This window comes from Gigantopelta aegis, chromosome 3 (genome assembly GCF_016097555.1).
Source record: "Gigantopelta aegis isolate Gae_Host chromosome 3, Gae_host_genome, whole genome shotgun sequence".
Classification (NCBI taxonomy): Eukaryota; Metazoa; Mollusca; class Gastropoda; order Neomphalida; family Peltospiridae; genus Gigantopelta; species Gigantopelta aegis.
The window spans coordinates 36,521,522-36,544,873 of record NC_054701.1 but is presented as its reverse complement, the minus strand read 5'-3'; the positions used below and the strand labels follow the sequence as shown (position 1 = coordinate 36,544,873).

At 36.2% G+C, this 23,352-nt stretch overlaps 1 protein-coding gene across 1 annotated transcript; it reads left to right on the top strand.

Annotated features, from left to right (window-relative positions):
- The first annotated feature begins 2,502 nt into the window (after nucleotides 1-2,502).
- Nucleotides 2,503-23,119, top strand: LOC121368621 (ankyrin-1-like). Its single transcript, XM_041493360.1, has 16 exons — nucleotides 2,503-2,883; nucleotides 6,319-6,442; nucleotides 7,304-7,563; nucleotides 9,646-9,774; nucleotides 10,306-10,395; nucleotides 10,883-10,990; nucleotides 11,500-11,619; nucleotides 12,215-12,352; nucleotides 13,394-13,426; nucleotides 14,524-14,580; nucleotides 15,395-15,433; nucleotides 17,747-17,794; nucleotides 20,018-20,059; nucleotides 20,639-20,752; nucleotides 21,529-21,627; nucleotides 22,183-23,119. The coding sequence occupies exons 1-16, from the start codon at nucleotides 2,701-2,703 to the stop codon at nucleotides 22,321-22,323; spliced, it is 1,725 nt and encodes a 574-aa protein (XP_041349294.1). The 5' UTR covers nucleotides 2,503-2,700; the 3' UTR covers nucleotides 22,324-23,119.
- Nucleotides 23,120-23,352: the final 233 nt, after the last annotated feature.

Below are 23,352 nucleotides of genomic sequence, written 5' to 3'. Positions count from 1 at the left end.
AAGGACCAAAAAGATTTTGAGAGGAAACACGCTGTTGCCACTACATGGGCTACTCTTTCCGATTAACAGCAAGGGATCTTTTATTTGTGCTTCCCACAGGCAGGATAGCACAAACCATAGCCTTTGTTGAACCAGTTATGGATCACTGGTCGGTGTAGTGGTTTACACCTACCCATTGAGCCTTGCGGAGCACTCACTCGGGGTTTGGAGTCTGTATCTGGATTAAAAATCCAATGCCTCGACTGGGATCCGAACCCAGTACCTACCAGCCTGTTGGCAAATCCAAAACGATCAACTTCTCGATTAGGAGACTGGTACCCCCCACACCTTGGATACGACTTTGACATCGGACACGAATTTATTCAGTTAGGGCATCATGTCGCCAACTAGCTTCTAGAACTCGACCATGATACTTTTTGAAATCTCCCAGGAGACCAGGAGTGCCATAACCCTCGTCAAACAATAATGCCAGAATGACCGGACCTTGGCTGATAATGAATCGCCATGTGCTGAGGAAGTCTTATCTCTGAAGATGCAATATATACACAACAAAAGCTGGAGTAGAAGGAATGTTAATTGGATTATATTAGTATTATCTTGATATACTTTGGTCTCTACTTAAACTAAAATTACTGTAAAAGAATGGGGTAAAAAATCGCTACAGTCGAATGGGAGGCGGAGACGCAAAGAATTCAGTGGGTTTTGGCTTTTTTTAAAATTTAATATCAAAATGATTGGTATAACCGTATATAAATATATATATATATATATTAGGCAATAAAATGTAGTTTAAGCTACTACAAACATTAAGGCGATCAGAAACAATTTTAATATAGAGTCCCTGATACTTTTAAAGTGACAATGTTCTATTTGTCGGAAATCTCTTACCAATGGCAGAACACTCGGGACAGTCAGTTTAAGGGAGGGACGAGGAGTACGGTTTCTCGGCAGGGGATTAGAAGTTAAAGTTTATTTTGTTTAACGACACCACTAGATCACATTGATTAATAAACCATCGGCTATTGGATGTCAAACATTTGGTAATTCTCACACGTAGTCTTTATGTGCACTTTGCCACAAACAGGAAAGCACATACCACGACATTTGACCAGTTGTGGTGCACTGATTGGAACGAGAAAGAAAAACCTGCAATGCAAGCACCTCAGGCGAGTACGCAACCAATGGAGCTAAATCCCGCCCTACAAACAAACAAACAAAAAACAAACAAAATCGGAGATTAAATAAGTTTGAGAGATATTATTTAAAAAAATATTCCATACGAGCTATAGTATGCACAAAGTATGTTCCTACATAAACGTGTGCACTGCCCTCCACCTTCCCATATATGGTTTATTGTTAGACATAGAAGGGTCACCCAGGAAATTATGCTTGGACGGGAGTGGGTAGAGTAGGTGGATTCGGATATGCTACCCCCATCCCATCTGACGCGCCTGAAGTTAATATGCTTCCAAAGAGTATACCGAAAACCAACTGCCTCTTAAGCCGACGGATCCAATTCAAATGATTATTTTTTCTCTCGTTCCAACCAGTGCACAACAACTGGTCAAAGGCCGTGGTATGTGCTTTCCTGACTACAAACTGAATTTTTTTTAGCGGGTTTCCTCTGATGACTACGAGTCAAAATTACCAAATGTTTGACATCCAATAGCCGATTATTAATAATTAATGTGCTCTAGTGGTGTCGTTAAACAAAACAAACGTTTAACTTAAGCCGAGTGTGCTCCTTTTATATTCCACATAACATTTATGAACACCACCACGCCTTTGTAAACCCCGATCTTATCTCTACCTCCTTCAGCTAATCTTTATGAACATGTTCGGCTATGCGTGCAAATCACTTGCCGAATGGGCGACATAATTATTAATATACCGCTTCGTGACTATATCAAACGACAGCTCCTATTTGAACTCTACAATGTAGCAAAAAATAACATCAGTGGATATAATTCACCACGGCGTGTTCATGTTCTCAATGTTATTGTGTCAGGCGGGAGAGAATGGAGTGTATTGTTTAGCCTAGCAACGGAACCGCGTGACGGAATCGGGTGTGAGTTTCTCATTACGGGCGCAAAGCTCAGTCAAACAGTCGGGGCCTTTTAAAGGGAACATTTATAATTATCACTGCAATTAAAACAAGAAAGAAACGGAGAAAAAAAGTGTCTTTGATATTAAAAATTATTAATTGCTTTGTGATTTAGTAGAAAAACGCCGCACACATGCATTTTAAAGAGGTACACTTACATGTGTTTTATTTGTGGAATTTGTGCTTCAACTTCATATAACTCTTAATTTAATGCATTTAATTTTATTGTAGACCTGTATTTCGTACGTAAATAAATAACTATGGCTGTCCTCACCCCCCAGCACCTCCCCTCATGTTAATGCGCCTTTCAGCTGATAAGATTAGTTTCCTGTTACTTATAATACATATTTAATAACACTGAGACGGTCATAGGAAAACACCAGCCTATTGGGTGCCCCCTGCTTGCTTAAACAAGGTCTCGAAAAGTGTTTATACATTTTTAAGAACATTGGTCATGCAATATCGTTTCACAAAAGGAAAATGATCGTCAGATCTCGAGGGACAGTATAGTCTAACTTAAGATGGACGTAGCTGAATACTGAGTAGATAGGGAGCACGTTAAAACAGTTTCCCGTCCCGTCCACATATCGAGAGTAATGCAACGCAGTGAGTACATAAAACACGTGGCAGTGGACTCTCTGTTTGTTTCCCCACGGGCGAGCACCTACAGGAGAGTGGGATACCCGGACGATGTGCGACTTCCACCCTCCACCCAGGTTAACACTGGCGATTCGCAACACAAGTGGATAGACGAATTAAACGACATAGAAAACCAAGCGGTACGTAAGACAAAATATATTCATCATGATAGATATTTGTCAGAGGGTTTGGGTAATTATGTGAACACCCTAACACATTGTTATGGTAAGCGATTAAAGGGACATTCCTGAGTTTGCTGCATTGTTACCGACCAATAACATATTTCTACGATTAAACTTACATATTAAATATATTTTCTTGTTTAGAATATCAGTGTCTGTATATTCAGTGTGTTTCTGGTCATCTCAATATTTGTAAGAAGCCCAAACTGGATTTTGTCATCAAATAATTTGGTACGTACGAAAAAATTATTTCTAGTTAATAAAATGAAATTTAACCTAGTACAAATATTAGAACGATCAGAAACACGTTTAATATACAGCCACTAATATTTTATGCAGAAAAATATATTTGATATGTAATTACAATCGTTAAAAAGTCTCTGTTAGTCGATAACACCTTAAACATTGCAGCAAACTCGGGAATGTCCCTTTAAGACCTACGGCGGAGCGGGGACAACCCAAACCCTGAATTTAAAGTTATTAGAAAATACTTTAATGCTCCACCCACATTTAAAAGTAAAAATAGTGACTGCCCCAGTTGCTGGCATATTGATTCCGACGGCTAAGAAAACTATTTAAAAAAAAAAAAAAAAACAATTTTTCAACAACAGGTCAGTATATTGTTTGGCAAATCCTGGATTATTTGTTTATTATTATGATGGGGTGGAGCTTATAATATGACGCTTAGGACATTTTTAATGAGGTATTTTCGTTTCAAATCTGATATTATACATAATAAACTTGACCATCAGAGCACTTGCACAGCAATTGGAAGCACTGTAGGTTATGCTGAAATCACCCCTCTAAATCCGTTACTGTCATTGCGACAATTGGTCCTTGGCCCCCACCCCCACCCTTGAAAACGAAAATGTATTTGTTTTTGTATTTTTATTTTGTTATACTCTAAATAAAGATTAAAATGTTGCTTGTGCCCCCTCACTAGAGGCTGTGGCCCCCTCACTAAAAATTGTACCCCCTCCAGATATCGTTCCTATGGGCCTGTCTATAGATAATAAGATAACATATAAGTTCTGCCGCCACATTGGCTAATCCCTGCGATTAGCAGTATGGGTCTTTCATAGTCATGTATACTTACATTGTTGCAGAGAGAATTAATTGTACACCACCATGTTATACCATTCGTGGTTAACTGGAATGGCAAATAACCTAATTCGTTTAATTTTCTATATCAATATAACTTCGTGCTTAAATCCAATTAAGGTTCAAGCATACTTTCCTGGGCACACACCTCAGCTATCTGGGCCGTGTCCAGGACAGTGGGTTAGTTGTTAGTGGTTAGTGAGACAGAAGAGGGTGTAGAGGTCTTTCACCTACCCACCGAGTCATTAAAACTCGCTCTAGTGGGAGCCGGTATCGGGTTGCGAACCCTGTACCTACCAGCCTTATATCCGATGGCTTTATCACGACACCACCGAGGCCGGTAATTCGTTTAAACCTAGTTTATTATTTATATCCAATTAGTGTTCAAGCACGCTGACCTGGGAACACACATCAGTTAACTAGGTTGTCTGTCCAGGACTGTGAGTCAGTGATCATGAGAAAAAGATAGGTTTAGTGGCCTTAATTAGACTTCACCAATGAATTGTTAAAATTCGCTCTGGGTGAGATTATATATTGAATTAATGATAAAGAGACGTACAATGACTCGGTAACTATAACTGATCTAAAATCGACCTTAGAAAGGGTAAGCTTAGCGATAACCATGTACCTAGTTGTAATATACGAAATCTTAGTTGGCTCTATTACGTTTGGGGTTGGGGGATGACTTAAAGGAAGGAAGGACGGACGCACTCAACACATTTTATTTACGGTTATATGGCGTCGGACATACGGTTAAAGAGCACACAGATATTGATGGAGGAAACCCGCTGTCGCCACTTCATGGGCTACTATTTTCGATTAGCAGCAAGGGATATTTTATATGCACCATCCCATAGACAGGATAACACATACCACGGCCTTTGATATACCGTGGTGCACTAGCTGGACCGAATAATAGGGGATCGATCCCAAACCGACCGTGCATCAAGCGAGCACTTTACCATTAGGCGACGTCTCGCCCCGGGGGATGACTTGAATATTCATTAGTATATATAAAGAAAGAAAGAAATGTTTTATTTAACGACGCACTCAACACATTTTATTTACGGTTATATGGCGTCAGACATATGGTTAAGGACCACACAGATTTTGAGAGGAAACCCGCTGTCGCCACTACATGGGCTACTCTTTTTACGACAGGCAGCAAGGGATCTTTTATTTGCGCTTCCCACAGGCAGGATAGCACAAACCATGGCCTTTGTTGAACCAGTTATGGATCACTGGTCGGTGCAAGTGGCTTACACCTACCCATTGAGCCTTGCGGAGCACTCACTCAGGGTTTGGAGTCGGTATCTGGATTAAAAATCCCATGCCTCGACTGGGATCCGAACCCAGTACCTACCAGCCTGTAGACCGATAGCCTACCACGACATTAGTATATATGACCAATAAAAATACACGGTAATGCATGTTCCCCATTCAGGTTGGCTTTAATAGGTCATACGTATAATCAGACTGATGTGTCGTTACAGTACTGAACATTTAATTATTCCTATATATTATTTGTTTATGTTTATGACTGGGATCGACATCGGATATTGCTAGCTACTACCGTAGCGACAGATCTTACTAGAACGACTAGAAAAAATAATTATTAAATATGTTTCTCTCTATTACCGTCTTAATTTGGGGGATTCCGTTACCATTATTCAAGTTCTTAGAAGTTCAAATAACTAACATTATTGAACATAATATTTCGCATAGTAACGCATTTCTTTCATAAACACTGAAATTGCTATTCCAGTCATTTGTGCAGTCTCGTAGTATTGAGATATGTAGCAAGATGTGCCACTATAACGGTAGAGTTGGGGCGGGACGTAGCTCAGTGGTACAGCGCACGCCTGATGCGCGATCGATGTAGGATCGATTCCCTACGGTAGGCCCATTGGGCTATTTCTCGTTTCAGCCAGTGCTTCACAACTGGTGTAACAAAGGCCGTGGTATATACTATCCTGTCTGTGGGATGATGCATATATACAAGATACCTTGATGCTAATCGAAAATAGTAACCCATGAAGTGGCGACAGCGGGTTTCCTCTCTCAATATCTGTGTGGTCCTTAGCCATATGTCCGACGCCATATAACCGTAAATAAAATGTGTTGAGTGCGTCGTTAAATAAACCATTTCCATTTCTTTCCATATAACTGTAAATAAAATGTGTTGAGTGCGTCGTTAAATAAAACATATCCAGCATCGATCCTAAGCAGTGTCAATATAGTAATAAAAGGTTATTGCTATAGGGTTTTAATGTCGGTAGTTGTGTATTTCAGGCCACGTTGCATGCCTTGTGTCTACAAGGGACTGTGGATGAAATTAAGAACTTCTTTAACACGACCAAGGATGATAATGAAAATGAGACGGACCACAGTTCTAAAGACGGTTACTATTATGTAAGTAAACAAAGCTAACTGGTTATTTCACTCCTTGTTTTATAACCTTTATTATTATTTTATTTTAAATAAGTCCGAATTTTGTAGAATTACAGGTCTAATTGTTCCCATTGGTTATTGGGTTTAGTTTGGTGGTGGTGATGTGTGTGTGTGTGTGTGTGTGGGGGGGGTTCTTCTTTATTTTGTTTGATTATATTTTTTAATATTTTGATTTTGCTGTTTATTTATAATTTTTGTTTGTTGTGTGTGCGTGTATGTGTGTGCGCGCGTGCGCGCGTGCGCGTGTGCGCGTGCGTATGTGTGTTTCTTGCATTTATTTGTTGTTTGTTTTGTATCTTTTCTTGTTTTGTGTGTGTGTGTGTGTGTGTGTGTGTTTTGAATTGAGAAGATGAGCATCCGATTTACACAGAATTTGTAGCTAGGACAAGGCCAGTGACGGATCCAGAAAATCCATTATGGGGTGGGGGAATGATATGAGGCGGAATGCCTAGGGAACTTTTGGGTTTGGAAGGGGATCGTAAAAAAAAGAAAATTAATATATAATAAAATTATAACTGTCGAAAAATTTAGGGTGGAGGGCCCGGATCCCTGCCCCCCTAGATCCGCCTCTGAAGGCTTTGTACTTGTATGTATTATATATAAGCCCCTGAATTCGAATTTTATTCGCATTTGGCGATTCGGCCAACGACATATTTAAACCCTGCCTATATGGCTCTCACTAGCTCGATCAGTGGTCAAATTCACTAAACTTTCGCAACTTTGCGATCCCGCAGTGCAATGCAAAAACACTTGCAAGAACGATGATATATTGTTTTAGAGAGTTTAACAGAGCTGTGTGGATTACGCTCCAGAATACATCTTTCAGGATTGGCCATATTTAAAAAGTCCTCTTCACACAGCAGTGCAATGCAAAAACACTTTGTCGGATCGCTGTGTGGATTACGCTCCGACGTGCTGCCCGTCATCGACGTGCTGATGGAAAATGGCGTCGACGTGAACGCCACGACGTACTCTGACAGCAGCACGGCGCTGCACCTGGTGGTAGAGAACGGCGAGTTCCCGAGCGCCTTCCGTGTCGTCATCAGACTGCTGGAGCTCCAGGCAGACGTCACCATCAGGAACAGGGTTTGTTTTCAAATAGTATTATATAATGGCGGGGGGGGGGGGGGGGGGGGGGCAGGATCATTTGGCATTGGAGACGTCTAAAACTGCATGTTTGTACTGTGGAATTGAATGTCACTGTCGGTAATACAGTTAACTTTCTGACACTATAGGTGATACAGGCCTCGATGGCGTCGTGGCAGGCCATCGGTCTACAGGCTGGTAGGTACTGGGTTCGGATCCCAGTCGAGGCATGGGATTTTTAATCCAAAAACCGACTCCAAACCTTGAGTGAGTGCTCCGCAAGGCTCAATGGGTAGGTGTAAACCACTTGCACCGACCAGTGATCCATAACTGGTTCAACAAAGGCCATGGTTTGTGCTATCCTGCCTGTGGGAAGCGCAAATAAAAGATCCCTTGCTGCTAATCGGAAGAGTAGCCCATGTAGTGGCGACAGCGGGTTTCCTCTTAGAATCTGTGTGGTCCTTAACCATATGTTTGACGCCATATAACCGTAAATAAAATGTGTTGAGTGTGTCGTTAAATAAAATATTTCTTTCTTTCTTTCTATAGGTGATGGTTCTGACAGCAGTCAATATTTGTTGCTACTATGTATTATATAACATTTAGTGAAATATTTTAAAATATCAGTGAAATAAAAGTCTTATCAGTCACTCAGTGACGATAACACATTTTAGAGTGAAAATTTCACTATTTCACTCTTAAATGTGTTATCGTCACTGTAGAAAGTGTTATCTTCACTGTAACAAAGCCGGAACTATTTGCATCTGGCATTTTAAAAATAAAGGTAAATTGCCAAAAGTTACTCAATAAATAGAAAATTTCATGTTTTTTGTCGTGAAGTTTGCAATCATATCAAACTCGTCGCGCAAGTGCGACTCGTGAGATATGGTTGCAAACTTCATTCGATAAGATATAAATCATATATGACAAAAAACATGAAATGTCTTCTATTTATTACACACCAGTGTAAGATATTGCTCATGTCATAATAATCGCTCAATATCTAACTAGTGTCATATTGGTGTGACGTAAGCGTGACGTAGAATCAGTTGCTGACCCAATTCGTAGAACAATAAAACGTGCAGTAGGTCTCGACATCTGCTTACTTCTGCGTTGCGTCTTGTTTGCAGTTGGTTTGCAATCATTATAATACTATACTCGCTTGTATGTTGTACCATTTTTATGAAACTCGTGAACAGTATCGGTATGAGGGTGTGGAGATGTAAAAGCAGAAAACAGATTTTATTCATATTTTCTTTACTGTTAATGCTCATGGTGTTGATGACGATTCTGGGGTACAAATAAAATAAATTAAACTCGTTTCACAATATAACACGTTTCCAGTATGGCGCCGGTGCTATGCATTACGCACGTCGATACCAAAACTGTTAACTCATTTCATAAAAATGGTATGACAGGAAAGCTCGTTAGTATCGTATATGTATGTGTTCCCTTATTTTTTATCATCAGTATATATGTCTTGAGATCCCAGTTTACCCCCATTATCATATTAGTTGTTCTCAAAATTGTGTATTCATAACATTTTACTAACACTTTTAAAGCAAAAATGGGTTGGGTGCGGTTCACAAGTGGAGTAACAGTAAAACATAAATATTACGACATTCAGCAAAAATATCATGGATAACTGAATCTGTTACTTAGTCTGTAAACATGAATATTAATTAATGTTGCCATTAGTCATCAAACGCAAGTAAGTAAACATTAATGTTGTTAACATGCTTTGAACATGAAGGTTGTTATTAAATATGAATTTTGTCAATAGTAACTAAAATTTTATAAACAATAATATGAAATGGGTTAAAAACACTAACCCTAATTATTAGACACTGTAAACTATCTTCTGCTGTTATATCACACATTAGTTATAACTTCTTACTTAAAATGTCAGTTTTGAAACTTATAATGCATTATGTTTTGGTTAATATTGACAAATCTGATTCGATGTTTGTAATAGCTCAAAAGTAATTTTAAATGCGAAACAGAAAAGGAAATTAGAGTCATTTACTTTAAGACGATAAACATTGTTTTTGTTGACCAAGTAAATATGAATGTTGTTGACAGAGTCTACGCACGCCGTACGACTGCGCGTTGGGTATGGGTTACGACAGAGTGGCGGCCACGCTGGACGGAACCATGACTCCACAAGAAGCGAAGGAGTACTACAGAAAACACATAACACAGTTATATTCTGTAAGTGGGGTTTTTCTCTGTGTTCGTGTGGGTTTTTATTTGGTTGGGTTTTGGGTTTTTTTTTTTTTTAAATAACCCTTTTCTTTATAGGGTGTGATATAATAGAGGACCTTTTCACGCACAGTAATATATTTTTAAATCCTTATACCTTACAGCCCCGTTTGTCAAATCCAAAATACAGTACGCCCGTGACAACAAGGCCCGAAAAGTAGACAGATGTTTCTGTTTCACGTTTATATTCTGTAAATAAATTTTGTGTGTGTTTGGTGTGCCTTTTTATTATTTTTATTTTATTTTTTTTATTTTTTTTATTATTCTTTTTTTTTGGTGTTGGTGGGGGATCTAATGGGATTCATAATGCTCAATAATGTTCCGCTTCAAGCACAATAATTATATAAAATACCAGCATCCCTCGAAAATGTGACCTCAACTGAAACTATCAGCGATTGCCGACAGACGGACTATGAGTTATAGTTGATTAAATTCCAAATTTAACTAAACCTAACCTGTGGATACATTTCTTATCTTCAGCCATATTTAATTGAAGCCGTTATGGAAAGTGACGAAGAAGGTATAAAGAAGAACATCAGACTTGGAGCGGATCCGAATGTTCTCAACAAGGTATGTCTATCTAACAACTAGATAAACCATACCATTTTTGCGTTTTAGATGTACTTTATTCTGATATATAAGCCTTCATGCTTATAAACAATAGAAATATGTATGTCCTGAAAAAGAACCGCTATTGGTGTTTGTAAACTTACTTGCAAAATTTCTGCAGACGTCCCTATGGATGTATTATATGCAATAATTCTTGTCCATTCCAATTAATGTCAATGACGCTAAATTTCGTTCTTGAGGTATTATATTTTTTTTATATATAATAAAATGCATTTTGGAGCTACTATATAGGCGTGGATTTACTGAAATTTAAAAGTGATATAAAAAAGGAGGTGTGTGTGTGTGTGTGGGGGGGGGGGGGGGGGGGGAGCTGTAAAAGCAGAACAAATATTTTATTCATATTTTGTTAACTGCTAATGTTCATGGTGTTGATGACGATTCAGAGGTACAAATAAATTAAAATCGTTTTAAAATAACATGATTTCAGTATGGCGCCGGCGCTATCCATTACGCCATTACCCACTGCGACCTGCCAGTGCTGACGACGTTGGAGTATCTGCGTGACGGGGGCGCTGACGTCAACCTGCGAGATGATGTGAGCGTTTGTCTTCTAGAATTACATATTTTAAAATTTTATATTCTACAATTCATGTTTTATAATTTTATATTCAGGAACTGTATGTTTTCTGGAAATCATGTTTAAGAATTTATATTTTGAATTTCTTGTTTTGGAATTCTGTTCTAAAATTTCATGTTCTAGAATTTGTTGCATAGTTCATATTCACGAATTACGTTTTAGACTTTTTAGTTTTTGAATTTTTTGTTTTGTTTCTCTTTTTGGGGTTTACATGTTCTAGTTGGTTTTATAATTCATATGATCAAAATACATGTTTTATAATATATGTTCTTCAATTTTATATTTAAGAATTTCATGTTTTAAACTTTCATATTTCAGAAATCCATGTTAAGCTACCCTGGTCTCTTATCTCTTACAGAAGTAGGACTTTGGATATATAATTGCTTTGATTTGCGAAATTATATACACTTTTTTTAATATTATATTCCTATTGAGTGAACACACATACGTGTATATTTGGTTTTCAGGAAGGGGACACGGCGTTGAATTTAGCAATAAAAGTAGATCGCTTTAAGGAAGCTGATCTCAGACCAAGGGTCGTTTCTAAGCTACTGGAATGGGGCGCTGACCAAACTTACAGAGACCTGGTATGGCTGGTATTGTTGTTTGGTTTTCGAGTTGTTTCTCTTTCTTTCATTTTATAAATAGATTATAGACAATGTATCAAGAGCCCATATATTTAATAAGTGGATAAGTAATTTCTTCAACTTATTATTAATAGTGTCTCAGACTCTACATTTCTTGGTGATACTAATAAATCCCATATTAGCCTGATGCTTATAGGTGGAGCCATCTCCTTGACATTTACAGCTATTAGTGAAAGTAACTCTTAAAATATATTTTAAAATCCATCATTTAAAGTTGTTGCGATCCAGGGCCTCTGTTTATAAAACATTTAGAGTCTGAACCGAAATATTTTATGACGTCACATTTTCTACAGCAATGTCATGAAGTTAAAGTCTTGGCCTCTATTAGAGTCTTGAGTTTTGACTAAACGTTTTATAAACACAAGGCCAGGTGCCAGGAAATTGTGTTTCAAGTCATTCAAAGGTTCAAAATTCTGCAGGTTCAAAATTTCACGAGGAGCATGCTTTCGTCGATTACGTTCTAAGAAACATGTAAGTTACTTTGAATATATATATATGACCATGAATTATTGTTTTCTCTGTCTCTCTTTTTAAGGATGGTAAGGATGCTCTTCAGTTAGCTACAGAGAGGGGTTACAGTGAGATCGTGGCACTACTGGGCCACCGTCCAATCAGATATCCCTCACCAGTCAGACGTCCATTACCAGTGAGACATCCCTCGCCAGTTATACCGGTAATGTTACAGTCTTTCTTCAGTGGCTGTTCTGGAAATTAATACACGGGAGGGGTTGGAGACTGGAAGTATTATTTGTATTCCTGCTGGGTTCGCACCATTGTCTGGTCACAAGTGGATGATGAGAAATGCATACTTGCAGTCTATCATGACCGCCCCCCCCCCCCCCACCCCCCCCCCAACCCCCCCCCCCCCCCCCCCAACAAAACAAACAACAAAAAACAATCCCCTCCCCAAAAAAACCCTCACCCAAACAAACAAAAAACAGCAAGAAACAAAACAACCCCCCCCAACCCCCCCCCCCAAAAAAAAAAGAAAATCCCAACAACAAAGAATAAACTGTTACAGAAATACTAACTCAAATTTCTTGTTTATTGTCTTATAATTATGCTCCAATGAGAATGAAAATAAGACAAAAAGATCTACTTTTATTCCTTTATTTACCCCTAACCCCTCCCATGAGATAATTTCCAGAACAGTCTTTAGAACTAAACACATCAAAGACTGCTTTCACCACAAGGTCTGACAAGTATTGTACACACGTGTGTTACCAATAATACAGAGTCAACGAATATTTTCAAATAATTTGTTTTATACCACAGTTCGAGAGAGATACTGGTGCTCTTCTTCACTTGGTGTGTTTCTAAGAACAGAAAAGGATGCGGAATGTTTTAAAGTGGGGTAGAAGTAATTATGGTTACCATAACTGTTTATAAATATTTGTATTCCATGTTTATAATAAATTCAAAAGGAAGTACGCACATCTACACTTTCATTTTGTCCAGTTGTGTTCAGTTCGATGCCAATTTGTGGTGGAGGTAAGGGCAGCCACCGCCCCCCTCTCCTATCCCATCTTTCAATCCTCTCCCACCATAGTATAGTATGGTGTATTGTGTTCAGTGTGTTGGACTCAGTGGAGTGGTGTGTATGCTATATAACTGTGTACTGTATCACATCAATAGAGATAACTTCATGTGTATTTTTTCAAAGTAAATGTACTTTTTAATGTTTATGGTAAAGAATCAGATTGTTTATTGGTAGGCTGAACCTGAACCGGAAGTAGAAGACAATGCTGTGAGTACATCCCACAATGCAGTGCGCACTAACGTTGCCCTTAGATTTCACGTGCAATTATATCAACACATCCCATTTGTTACAAAATCACAAACGTTATAATTTATAGACAGTTAAATAGAGCCTCCATGATAGATAATAATTGGTTTCTTTTGGTTATATGATTAGACACTGTCCCAACATTCCACAATATTTATTTTATCAATAAATTTTGTTTTGTTATTCTTTTCCAGATTAGGATATTTAATTATATGTGTACTACACATATTATATTAGTAATGTTTAGAGAAAATTAATTTTACTTTGGGTTTTTTCTATATCAATTATCTGTAAAATGGTTGACGAAACGTATAAAATATTAAATATTTTAGGGTCATCGACAATATAAAAATATTAGTATTTTGGGGCGTTTTTCAGTGGTTGCACTGTTTAGTTATCTCTTGACACATTGATTTATTCTAAGGAAGGATCCTCCACATCAGAGTGAACACTGTCAATGTACCCAGGCGGTTCACCACATTTTGGTGGAGTGTAATCGTCTTGGACAGACGACAAAGATATATATGTGGTAGACAAACGATGACAGAATCGTTTTGTTTCCACCCTGAACTTGTTTTAAAGTCTTTACGAGATGTTGATGTTACTTGTGATATTTATCTTTACACCGTTCTTGACATTCTGTTTTTAAATTTTATATTGATGTTGATCATCAATTCCTGCATTATTCTACCATTATTTATGACCCAATAGCTGATGAAGTTTTCGTGCTGGGGTGTCGTTAAACATTTGTTCATTCATTCAGTTTGTTTTTCCATAAAAGGCTTGTTGGTTATATTTTATGTATAATGAGAATACAGTCTTTATGACAGTTCACTGTCTATTACAAATAAATTATAAGTTTTTGTTAAAATCACAATTTTGCATATTATAACTGTTGATAACCATCACAATAAAATTTTAATATTATTTAAAATAGTCACTTTGTTTATTAATTTAAGTAATTTTTTTTTATCATTTTACTTTTCTTTTTTAAAATCATTTTTACTAGTGTATTTTTTAAAAGACACGTATATTGAATAAACCTGATTTATTGATAGCCTGAACCTGAAACCGTTGTGGAGGCCGTTGACGCCGTTGACGCCGTTGACGCTGACGTGAGTACTTGTTGCACTGCACATACTATGTATTAATGAAGTGAAAACAGTATTCCTTGATCAGCAGAAACTTATGGCCCAACGCATACATTTCTTATAAATGTATCACACGAAAAAGTAGCAATAAGGTTACTGCATGTATTTCTCAGATCACCAAAGCATCGCAGTTTGGCCACTGTATATAATTGTCTGATCACCAGAGAATGGCAGGTAGGCTATAGTACAACGTTTTTAGATCACCAGTAACTGGCAATTAGACCACACTATGCAATTATCAACTTGGCGAAAATTGGGAAATGAATCTCTGTATAAAATGCTTAAGCCACCAAACCGTTGTACCACAAACCACGATCACTGCATATATATATATATATATATACAGTTGTTAAATCACTACAACACTGCTGCGGTTAGATCACTGTTGACTAATGGTTGATTTAAAAATTATAAAATAATAAAGTAATCAATATTTAACCAAGATTGTGCACATTTTGTATCATATGATTACCAACAATGTGTTATTAATTAAAATAATTCATTTTCATTCATGTGCAATGCAGTTAGTGTATTGCAGTTGGTGTGTAACATATATTTTTCGAGGTTGTGTTTTAGAAAAATATTATTAATCTCAAAAACAATATCTCCGTTTACATAATACGTAAAACATGCTCAACTGTCGATGACGTCCACTAGATCAGTATTGAAAATGTCTTTATATTATGTTTTATTAAAAAAAAACCTTTCTACTAGTATTGTCTGAAAGAGATATGTATTTTGATAATTAGATCACAATGTTGATCTACTGTATTGATAGCCTGAACCTGAAAGCGAAGTGGATACTGGAAATGCCGACGTGAGTACACGATGCACTGCACACAACATGCAATGTAAAGGGCCGTTCACAATTTAACAGCATTTTCTGGAGCTGTGGGTTGGTGTAGGTGGAGATAATGCCAGCGTATTCTTCAAACGAAACAAAATGTGCTGCCCTGCAATTTTAATGTATACTTTAAGTAAGGTGTAGATGATGTTTCTGCCATCCAAATCAGTGCTCCATGACTGGTATATCAAATTTTGTGGTATGTGCTGCCCTGTTTGTGGGAAAGTAAAATATCCATTACTGCAATTAATTGTGAAAAATAGCGGATTTACTCTCAATCCAGTGTTTGACATACAATAGCCGATGGTTAATAATAAATCAATGTGCTCTAGTGGTGTCCTTAAACAAAACAAACTTTAAACACTCTTTTAGTGCTTGTGAAAATGTTGTCAAATGTCAACAGGCCCTAAACATTAATCATAAATTGGCGTAAAGTATCAGCTTAGTCAGTTCGTCCATTTTCCCCCGACACCTAAGGAGTATAAAATTATCAAATTACCTGAAAGTTACAATTAAGTCAATGTATACGATCCACGTTTCTCAGATGGCCATAATATTGCAGTTAGGTCTGTCTACACACGAACTGCAGATAGGTCACTTCATACAAGCAGAATAATGATCTATTGTTGATTAAATAGTTTTAGACGTAATACCATGCTTATGCACATTTTGTATATAACAGGCTTATCACACAAGTATTTTAGATAATTGACCTCACATCTTTGTTTTTAATATATAATAAACATGAATCATTACTGGTTTGTTTGTTGCTTTTTTAAATTAATTCAATTTTACTAACACTGACAAAGTACAAAAATAAACTTAAACGAACTTTTTCCTATGAATGTGTGTGTGTGTGTGTATATATATGTGTGTTTGTATATGTGTGTGTACATTTGTGTGTATATATATGTATGTGTGTATGCATGTGTGTGTCTATATATGTGTGTGTGTCTATGTATGCGTGTCTGTGTATGTATGTATGTATGTGTGGGTGGGTGGGTGTGTGTGTTTGTATGTATGTATGTATGTATGTATGTGTGTGTGTGTGTGTGTGTGTGTGTGTGGTGTTTTCTCTGTTTGGTATTTTGTTGTTGTTGTTGTTGGAGGTTCACTTTTAGCATTTAATATAAGTTGTAGAAGCATCACGAGGGGTATATGGCTTTTTATGTACCCTCTGTGTGCTCGTTTACCCCGAGCCGAAGGCGAGGGGGTAAAAGAGCACACAGAGGGTACATAAAAAGCCATATACCCCGAGAGATGCTTCTACAACGAATTTATCTTGCCGACATATTAAACCATATAGCCAAATAATCAAAATAACGCCAGACAATAATTGTTAACAATTTATTAACGGAGGCGTACCACGCGGACGCGAACGAAACCACTTGCCAGTGACGAAAAATAGTTCCATCGATAAACGAGTTTTTAACTTCAAATGTTTGTAATACGAAATTGTCTGAAACAGATATTAATTAAAAAAACAAAACACTTTTTATGATCTAATTATTGCATTAGCATTAATTGGGGTGGCTAAAGGGATTTGTCCAACGGCAAACAACCAATGAGATTAAAGAATTTTACATGAAGGCGAGATAATACTTTGTAACACTCATTCCATATGAACACAAAATATTTGACCATACCCTCAATGTCCATAACAACATCTATGTGAATCATCAAATATTATAAACAACAAATGCATGGTTAGAATTACTAATACATGTAAGATACAATATACAAATAACATTTTGTGTGACAACTAATAATCACATTATTATTATTTTTTTACTTTATGTCAACTTACTACAATAACATTGTATATATTATTCATAAAACAAATTACTTTAGCATAATGACATTCTATTTCTTTATGGTTATATGATACTGATATAACCAAAATATATTCATATTGTAACTGTTATCATAGCTAATTGTATTTCGAGAAATAAATGTTATTTGATTTATTGTTTTTGGATATGTAGACTGTGCTTTGACTGTGTGTGTGTGTGTGTGTGTGTGTCATTGTAAGTCGATTATTTATAGAAATTATTACAATATACCAGTTTACTCTCATTACCACACTGTTTAATTTGTTATATTTGTTTTGTTAAAGTAACTTTAAATAAATACATTATAGTTGGAATTAGGAGATAAATGTATATCATGTGTCTGCGTAGCAAAATATTTTATCGGTTTAGTAACTGATTGCATGGATTCACGCTTTTCCAGCCATTTTAGTCGGCCATCTTGTTTTAATATAGTTTCCGTTTGTTTGTTTGTTAGCCCGAGCCCGAGCCATATGAAAACAACGAGGACGTAAGTGTACACGATGTACGTCAAACATTCAACTTTCTTACTTCCCTTTTAATTAACCACTTATTGATTTATTTTATATTTTACGACTCGATAAATATCTAACTCGAGTGGCTTTTAGTTAAATAAAAAAACACCCAACTAACATATGGTTTTGCATTCATATATATGTGGATTTTAAATATATATTCTATATTTGCTTACTATTGACTGTGACTAATATTACATTTTCATAAATTCTAATTAAACGGTACATGCAGATTCCAGACCGAATTATTAACTAGAATTAGAAGTTTTAATGCATTACAGTGTCAATTTTCTATGAAATTTACAAATGTAAATAGTTTTATTGCAAACAGGACACTCGTTTGAGGAAAACAGAAACAACAGAGCAAAAACTAGCTAACTATTTATAGCTCATGAACTGGATTCAACTTTAATAAATTAAAACCTCTACAAAACCACACTCTTTTGTTCTTTTAAAACAAAAATCTGTTAGTGACCTCCATGTTTTTCCATTTAAAAATAATAAAAATAAATACAGGACAAAATGAACAATTTCGTTTTGCAAGAGAAAATCATTGTTAGGATAGCTTAAACTGAAACAAAAATTGGAGAGAGGGAATTGAGTATTGCCATGGATAGTAATTGCCGATTTTGCGATAATTATAATGGACATCAATAATGTTCAGTTTGTCTTTGAAATCATTCTACAGGTATTATAACTGATCGGATTGCCTGTTCCAGAGTAAATAAATAAAACATTTTAAATCATCTTTAAATTTTATTTTGTGTTCTTTTTACAAAGCTATTCTAACTTAAAATTTCATATGTGTTTTATTACTTTCAGAGGTACACCCACACTATCATAAATCCATAACAATAACCGTGGATTCTCACACTTTTGCTTAAATCTAAATCTAAATATGTACGATTTGTATATTTTAAATAAATATTTGTGACAATCTACCACTGCTATACATCTATATATACTACTTGCATTTCCACCTGTTAACAATTCAATAGAATCCACCAGAGCTTGAAATTTCTGATCCGGAGTCGGACGATGATGGGGAAGAGAGTGTGAGTATGACGTTGTGGATGACGTCGGTAACATCTGGATTAACCTTCCACAACTCAGTAGCCAGTATTATATACACGTATGCTGATGCACCTACACAAGATTTGAAGAAAGTTTAAATTCACAAAATATAATAAATTAGAGCTGAGCTTAAAAATCAGTGATCAACAGTCGATGAAGAATGAAGAAAAGAGTACAGGGCTTCTAGAATTTTTATAAAATCCACTAGCCATGGGATCAGTGATTATTAATATTTACTAGTTACGATTAAAAATGCACTAGCCCTACTTATTAGTAATAGTAATAATGTCACCTAAAGAGGAAGATGGAGCTTAAAAACACTAAAATTAGGGGATTGGGTGCGGGCAGGATATTCATATTTACAAAATAGACTTAAATGCAGAATTTGACAACTTTTTCACTAGCCGTCAGGCATGGTAATAGTAGTTACTTACTAGCCCGACATGAATATCACTAGCCATGGGAGTGGGGCTACCATAATCTAGAAGCCCTGGAGTATATGCACCTGTACAAGGCTATGGACACCGTCAAAGATTTGTATGCCATACTTTCGTAATGGGTGACATGATTAAAAATGCACGTGTGTATTTAGGCATCACCTTGCTGTAGAATAGCACGGTTTTCAGCACTGCACGTGGGGTATGGTTAACATCACACAACACGTGATTGTGTTGGCTCTTGATTTTTGTATGTTTGAATCGTGTTGTTGTTACATGTATTATTATTATTATTATTATTATTATTATTATTATATTGTTTTACAAATACATGTATATATTTGCATTATTCATTTAGTTTTAATTAATAAATTAATTAATTTGGTTAACTATTTATGCAATTATTTATCTTTGTTTCCTGTGAAACCGTCAATTATTGCTTTTGTAACATAAAAAGTGCAGTGTAGTAAAAATATTGTATGATGAAATTTTGGATTCTGAAGTACCGGACAAACTTGAAGATCATTCTATACTTAGAATTTTTTTATCGAGTAAATTAAAGTATTGTTGTTTTAAGCAATAAACTAAGTTTTTGATAGAAATACCATACATTGTTGTCACCTCTGGGTCTTCAATCTGGATCTTTTCTCACAGAGAGTATATCGTTATATATCATAGAACATAATCGGTTTTATTCCTTAGGGGTCGCAATCGGAAGAAGATGACGTGAACACTCCAAATGAGGTAAGAAAAATGAAACAATTTTTATTACCTTTAAAAAAAAAAAAAAAAAATTATTTTGATTTCAATTTTTAATTAGGTGAGGTATATATAAACATTAATGCAAACAGGTATCAGAAATACTCTTGGATGGATGTGAGTGGTGTAAGGAAGGGAAGAAAAATAAATTAATAAAATTTTGTCGTATTTCATTAGAATAGTTTATTTCTACTGCTGCTGCTACTGCTGGTAATACTATGATTACTACTACTACTACTACTACTACTACTACTACTACTACTACTACTACTACTACTACCTGGGGCGTAGCCAGAGAGGAAAAACAAAAACGCCAAGGAAAACCCAGACCTGTAAAATAAATATCAGTGTCATGGGAAAAATAAAATAAATCTTGAGAAATTCCTCATGCTGGTTACGCCATTTACTACTACTACTACTACTTCTTCTTCTACTACTACTTCTACTACTATTTCACAACTAGTACTACTACTACTTCTAATACTATTACTTCTACTACTGCTACTACTACTACTACTACTACCACTACTACCACTACAACTGTTCAAATGCTGTCATTACTAGGATGGTCTGTACCCACTCCACGAGGCAGTACTAATAGAAGACCCCGAGGAACGGAAGAACGCCATAGCAACGCTGTTCACAAGGGGAGCTGATGTCAATGTGACAGTCAAAAGAGTATGTGCTACTTTTAAAATAAGAAGAAATTCTTTGACATACTTTATCGTGTCAGAAAGTGTCCTCTTACGTCTGTTAGCTGCTTAATACAGATATATTAATATATTTGTAATGTATTAATTATTTCGTCAAAAGAAATAGTGGTCGTTTTAGACAGGTGGCCGCTTAATACAGACATTTCAGCGAGTGTATAGTTAGGTGGCGTTTAACGAAGGTAGTTGCCAAATACAGGTGACTTCGTGAGCAGGTTTGACTACAGTACATGCTTTGATATTTTTGTCAGATTTCGATTTGGAAACTTTATCATATTGCTTGAAATAATTTGCTTCATAAAACGTTTTAAGCGATGTTCAGTTGTGGGTTGTTGGTTTTTTAAAATTCATTTGCTTCATTGTTTTCCTTACGATGGAGACATTCGGACCTTGGCTGAAAACTTCACCATGTGTTTCCATCATTCTATTCAATATTAGTGATAATCCATGTAAAATGCGTAGTGATTCGTTTAGAACCCTATATAGCTGTTTGGCAGAAAATCAAATGTGAAAACCCCCCACCCCACATTCATTTAATTCGACCAGGTGGGTTGGTTTTTTTAGGTCAAGAAGCTCCAGGAAAACGTCATTGTGCTGTTTCGAGATATAGATTTTTTTAAAAACCAGGAATATGAACATCATCGATAATGATAGGAATTTGCAAAGTATTGGATCCAGCAAAATGTGTATGATTCGCCTCGCCCCACTTTTTATGTAAACTATTTATTAATTTCTGATTCTCAGACTGGAGTGACGGCCTTGCACATGGCATCACAACGGAACCAGCCAGCCACCGTGGAGCAGCTGCTAGAGAGAGGAGCATTCCTCAAAAAGAAAAATAAGGTAAGCCTTAAAATGGCGTAAATTATCTGAATAACAGCACAGTGATGATTTGCTTACCTGAGTGCAGTCTCTCTTGCTGTATCTAGTAAAGGAAGGCTGGTGTCCACAAAATCTCTAATAATGGTTTTCATCCTTAGTTCCTCACAATTAATAATACAGATTTTCGATAATTACTTTTGACATGAGGCTTCTGCTACTACCACTAGCACCTCCATCATCACCACTACTACGATTATTGCAGTGTTTACTACTATCACTATTACAACTACTAATAATAATACTATAGCTACTACTACTACTATTACTACTACAGCTACTACTACTATTACAACTACTACCACCACCACTACCGCCACCACCACTACCACTACAACTACTATTACTACTACTACAGCTACTATAGCTGCTACTTCAACAATAGCTACTACTACTACTGTTATCCTCATCTTCTCCTATTCGTTACCATCACCATCATTTAACATCAACATTATTATCATTGATCATCATTGTTGTTGTTGTTGTATTATTATTATTATTATTATTATTATTATTCAGCTTGGGAACACGGCCTATGACATAGCAAAATCCAATTCCCACACCGAAGTGATGCGAGTGCTCAAAGACTGGGAATCTAAGCGAGCTCGAGAAAACTGGGACAGAGCTCGCCAACAGACAAGCTTTTGTTTGATCTCATAGCATGGATGTTGATTGATTGTTTCTTTGTTTGTTTGTTTGCTTACTCAGAAAATGAACTTTAGTGTCATACCCAGCTGAAATAATGGGTGGGGTGGGTATTAATATAAAATAATTAAGGCACACATAGGCGTTGGAAGATAGTAGCGACCGGGAGGGTTAGCTATATATATTAATTTAATTTTCAAAAAGGGGCAATGCATTATCTCCAGAATTGGGAATAGGGACAATACTTAACGCTTGTATAACACGGTCATATGTTAGACAAAAATGGCACTTTTAGACTAAAACGTGAACTTTGGGGAGGGGAGGTAACTGACCCCGGTCTCTCCACTAGGTAAAAACAAGAACCTGCTGTACTTTTTATTTTTTACTTTTAATAATTTGTTTTGATTGAATTGAATTTTCTTTTTTGATGTTATTTTGTAAATAAAATAAAAACATTTCACTGATGATGAGTTAACAGTCATTAATATTGGATGTCCGTAAACAAAATGTGTCTCCTGATAATATTTTTCGGCCATCTTGGATTTATATATCTTTCTGTCTTTCCTTCTTTATTATCTTTTTCATTTATTCTTTCTTTCATACCTCTTTGGTATTCACATTCAATTTATAAATTTAATTATATGAATGAAAATGTGCAGCTGTTGTGTTAAAAGACGAAATACATTTAGCTGAATTTATGTTCAGTATATATGTATTGATTTTGTATTTATGTAAGATAAACTATATTGTTATTTATTATCTGTATAAAATTGTTGATTATTTTAGACTATAAATAAAAAAGAACATGTTGTGCGGTTGTTGTTGTTGTTGTTGTTGTGTGTGTGTGTGTGTGTGTGTGTGTGTGTGTGTGTGTGTGTGTGTGTGTTTTCACTGTATGCATGTGGCACTGTGTTTGTCAGGCTCTAACGCCCACCCATTTTATTATCGAAAACAAATTTCTCACACCCACGCACAATGTTCACTGCGATATAAGACGCGTAACATTATGAAACAAATGCACAAAACATTTAAGTGAAATTTTGG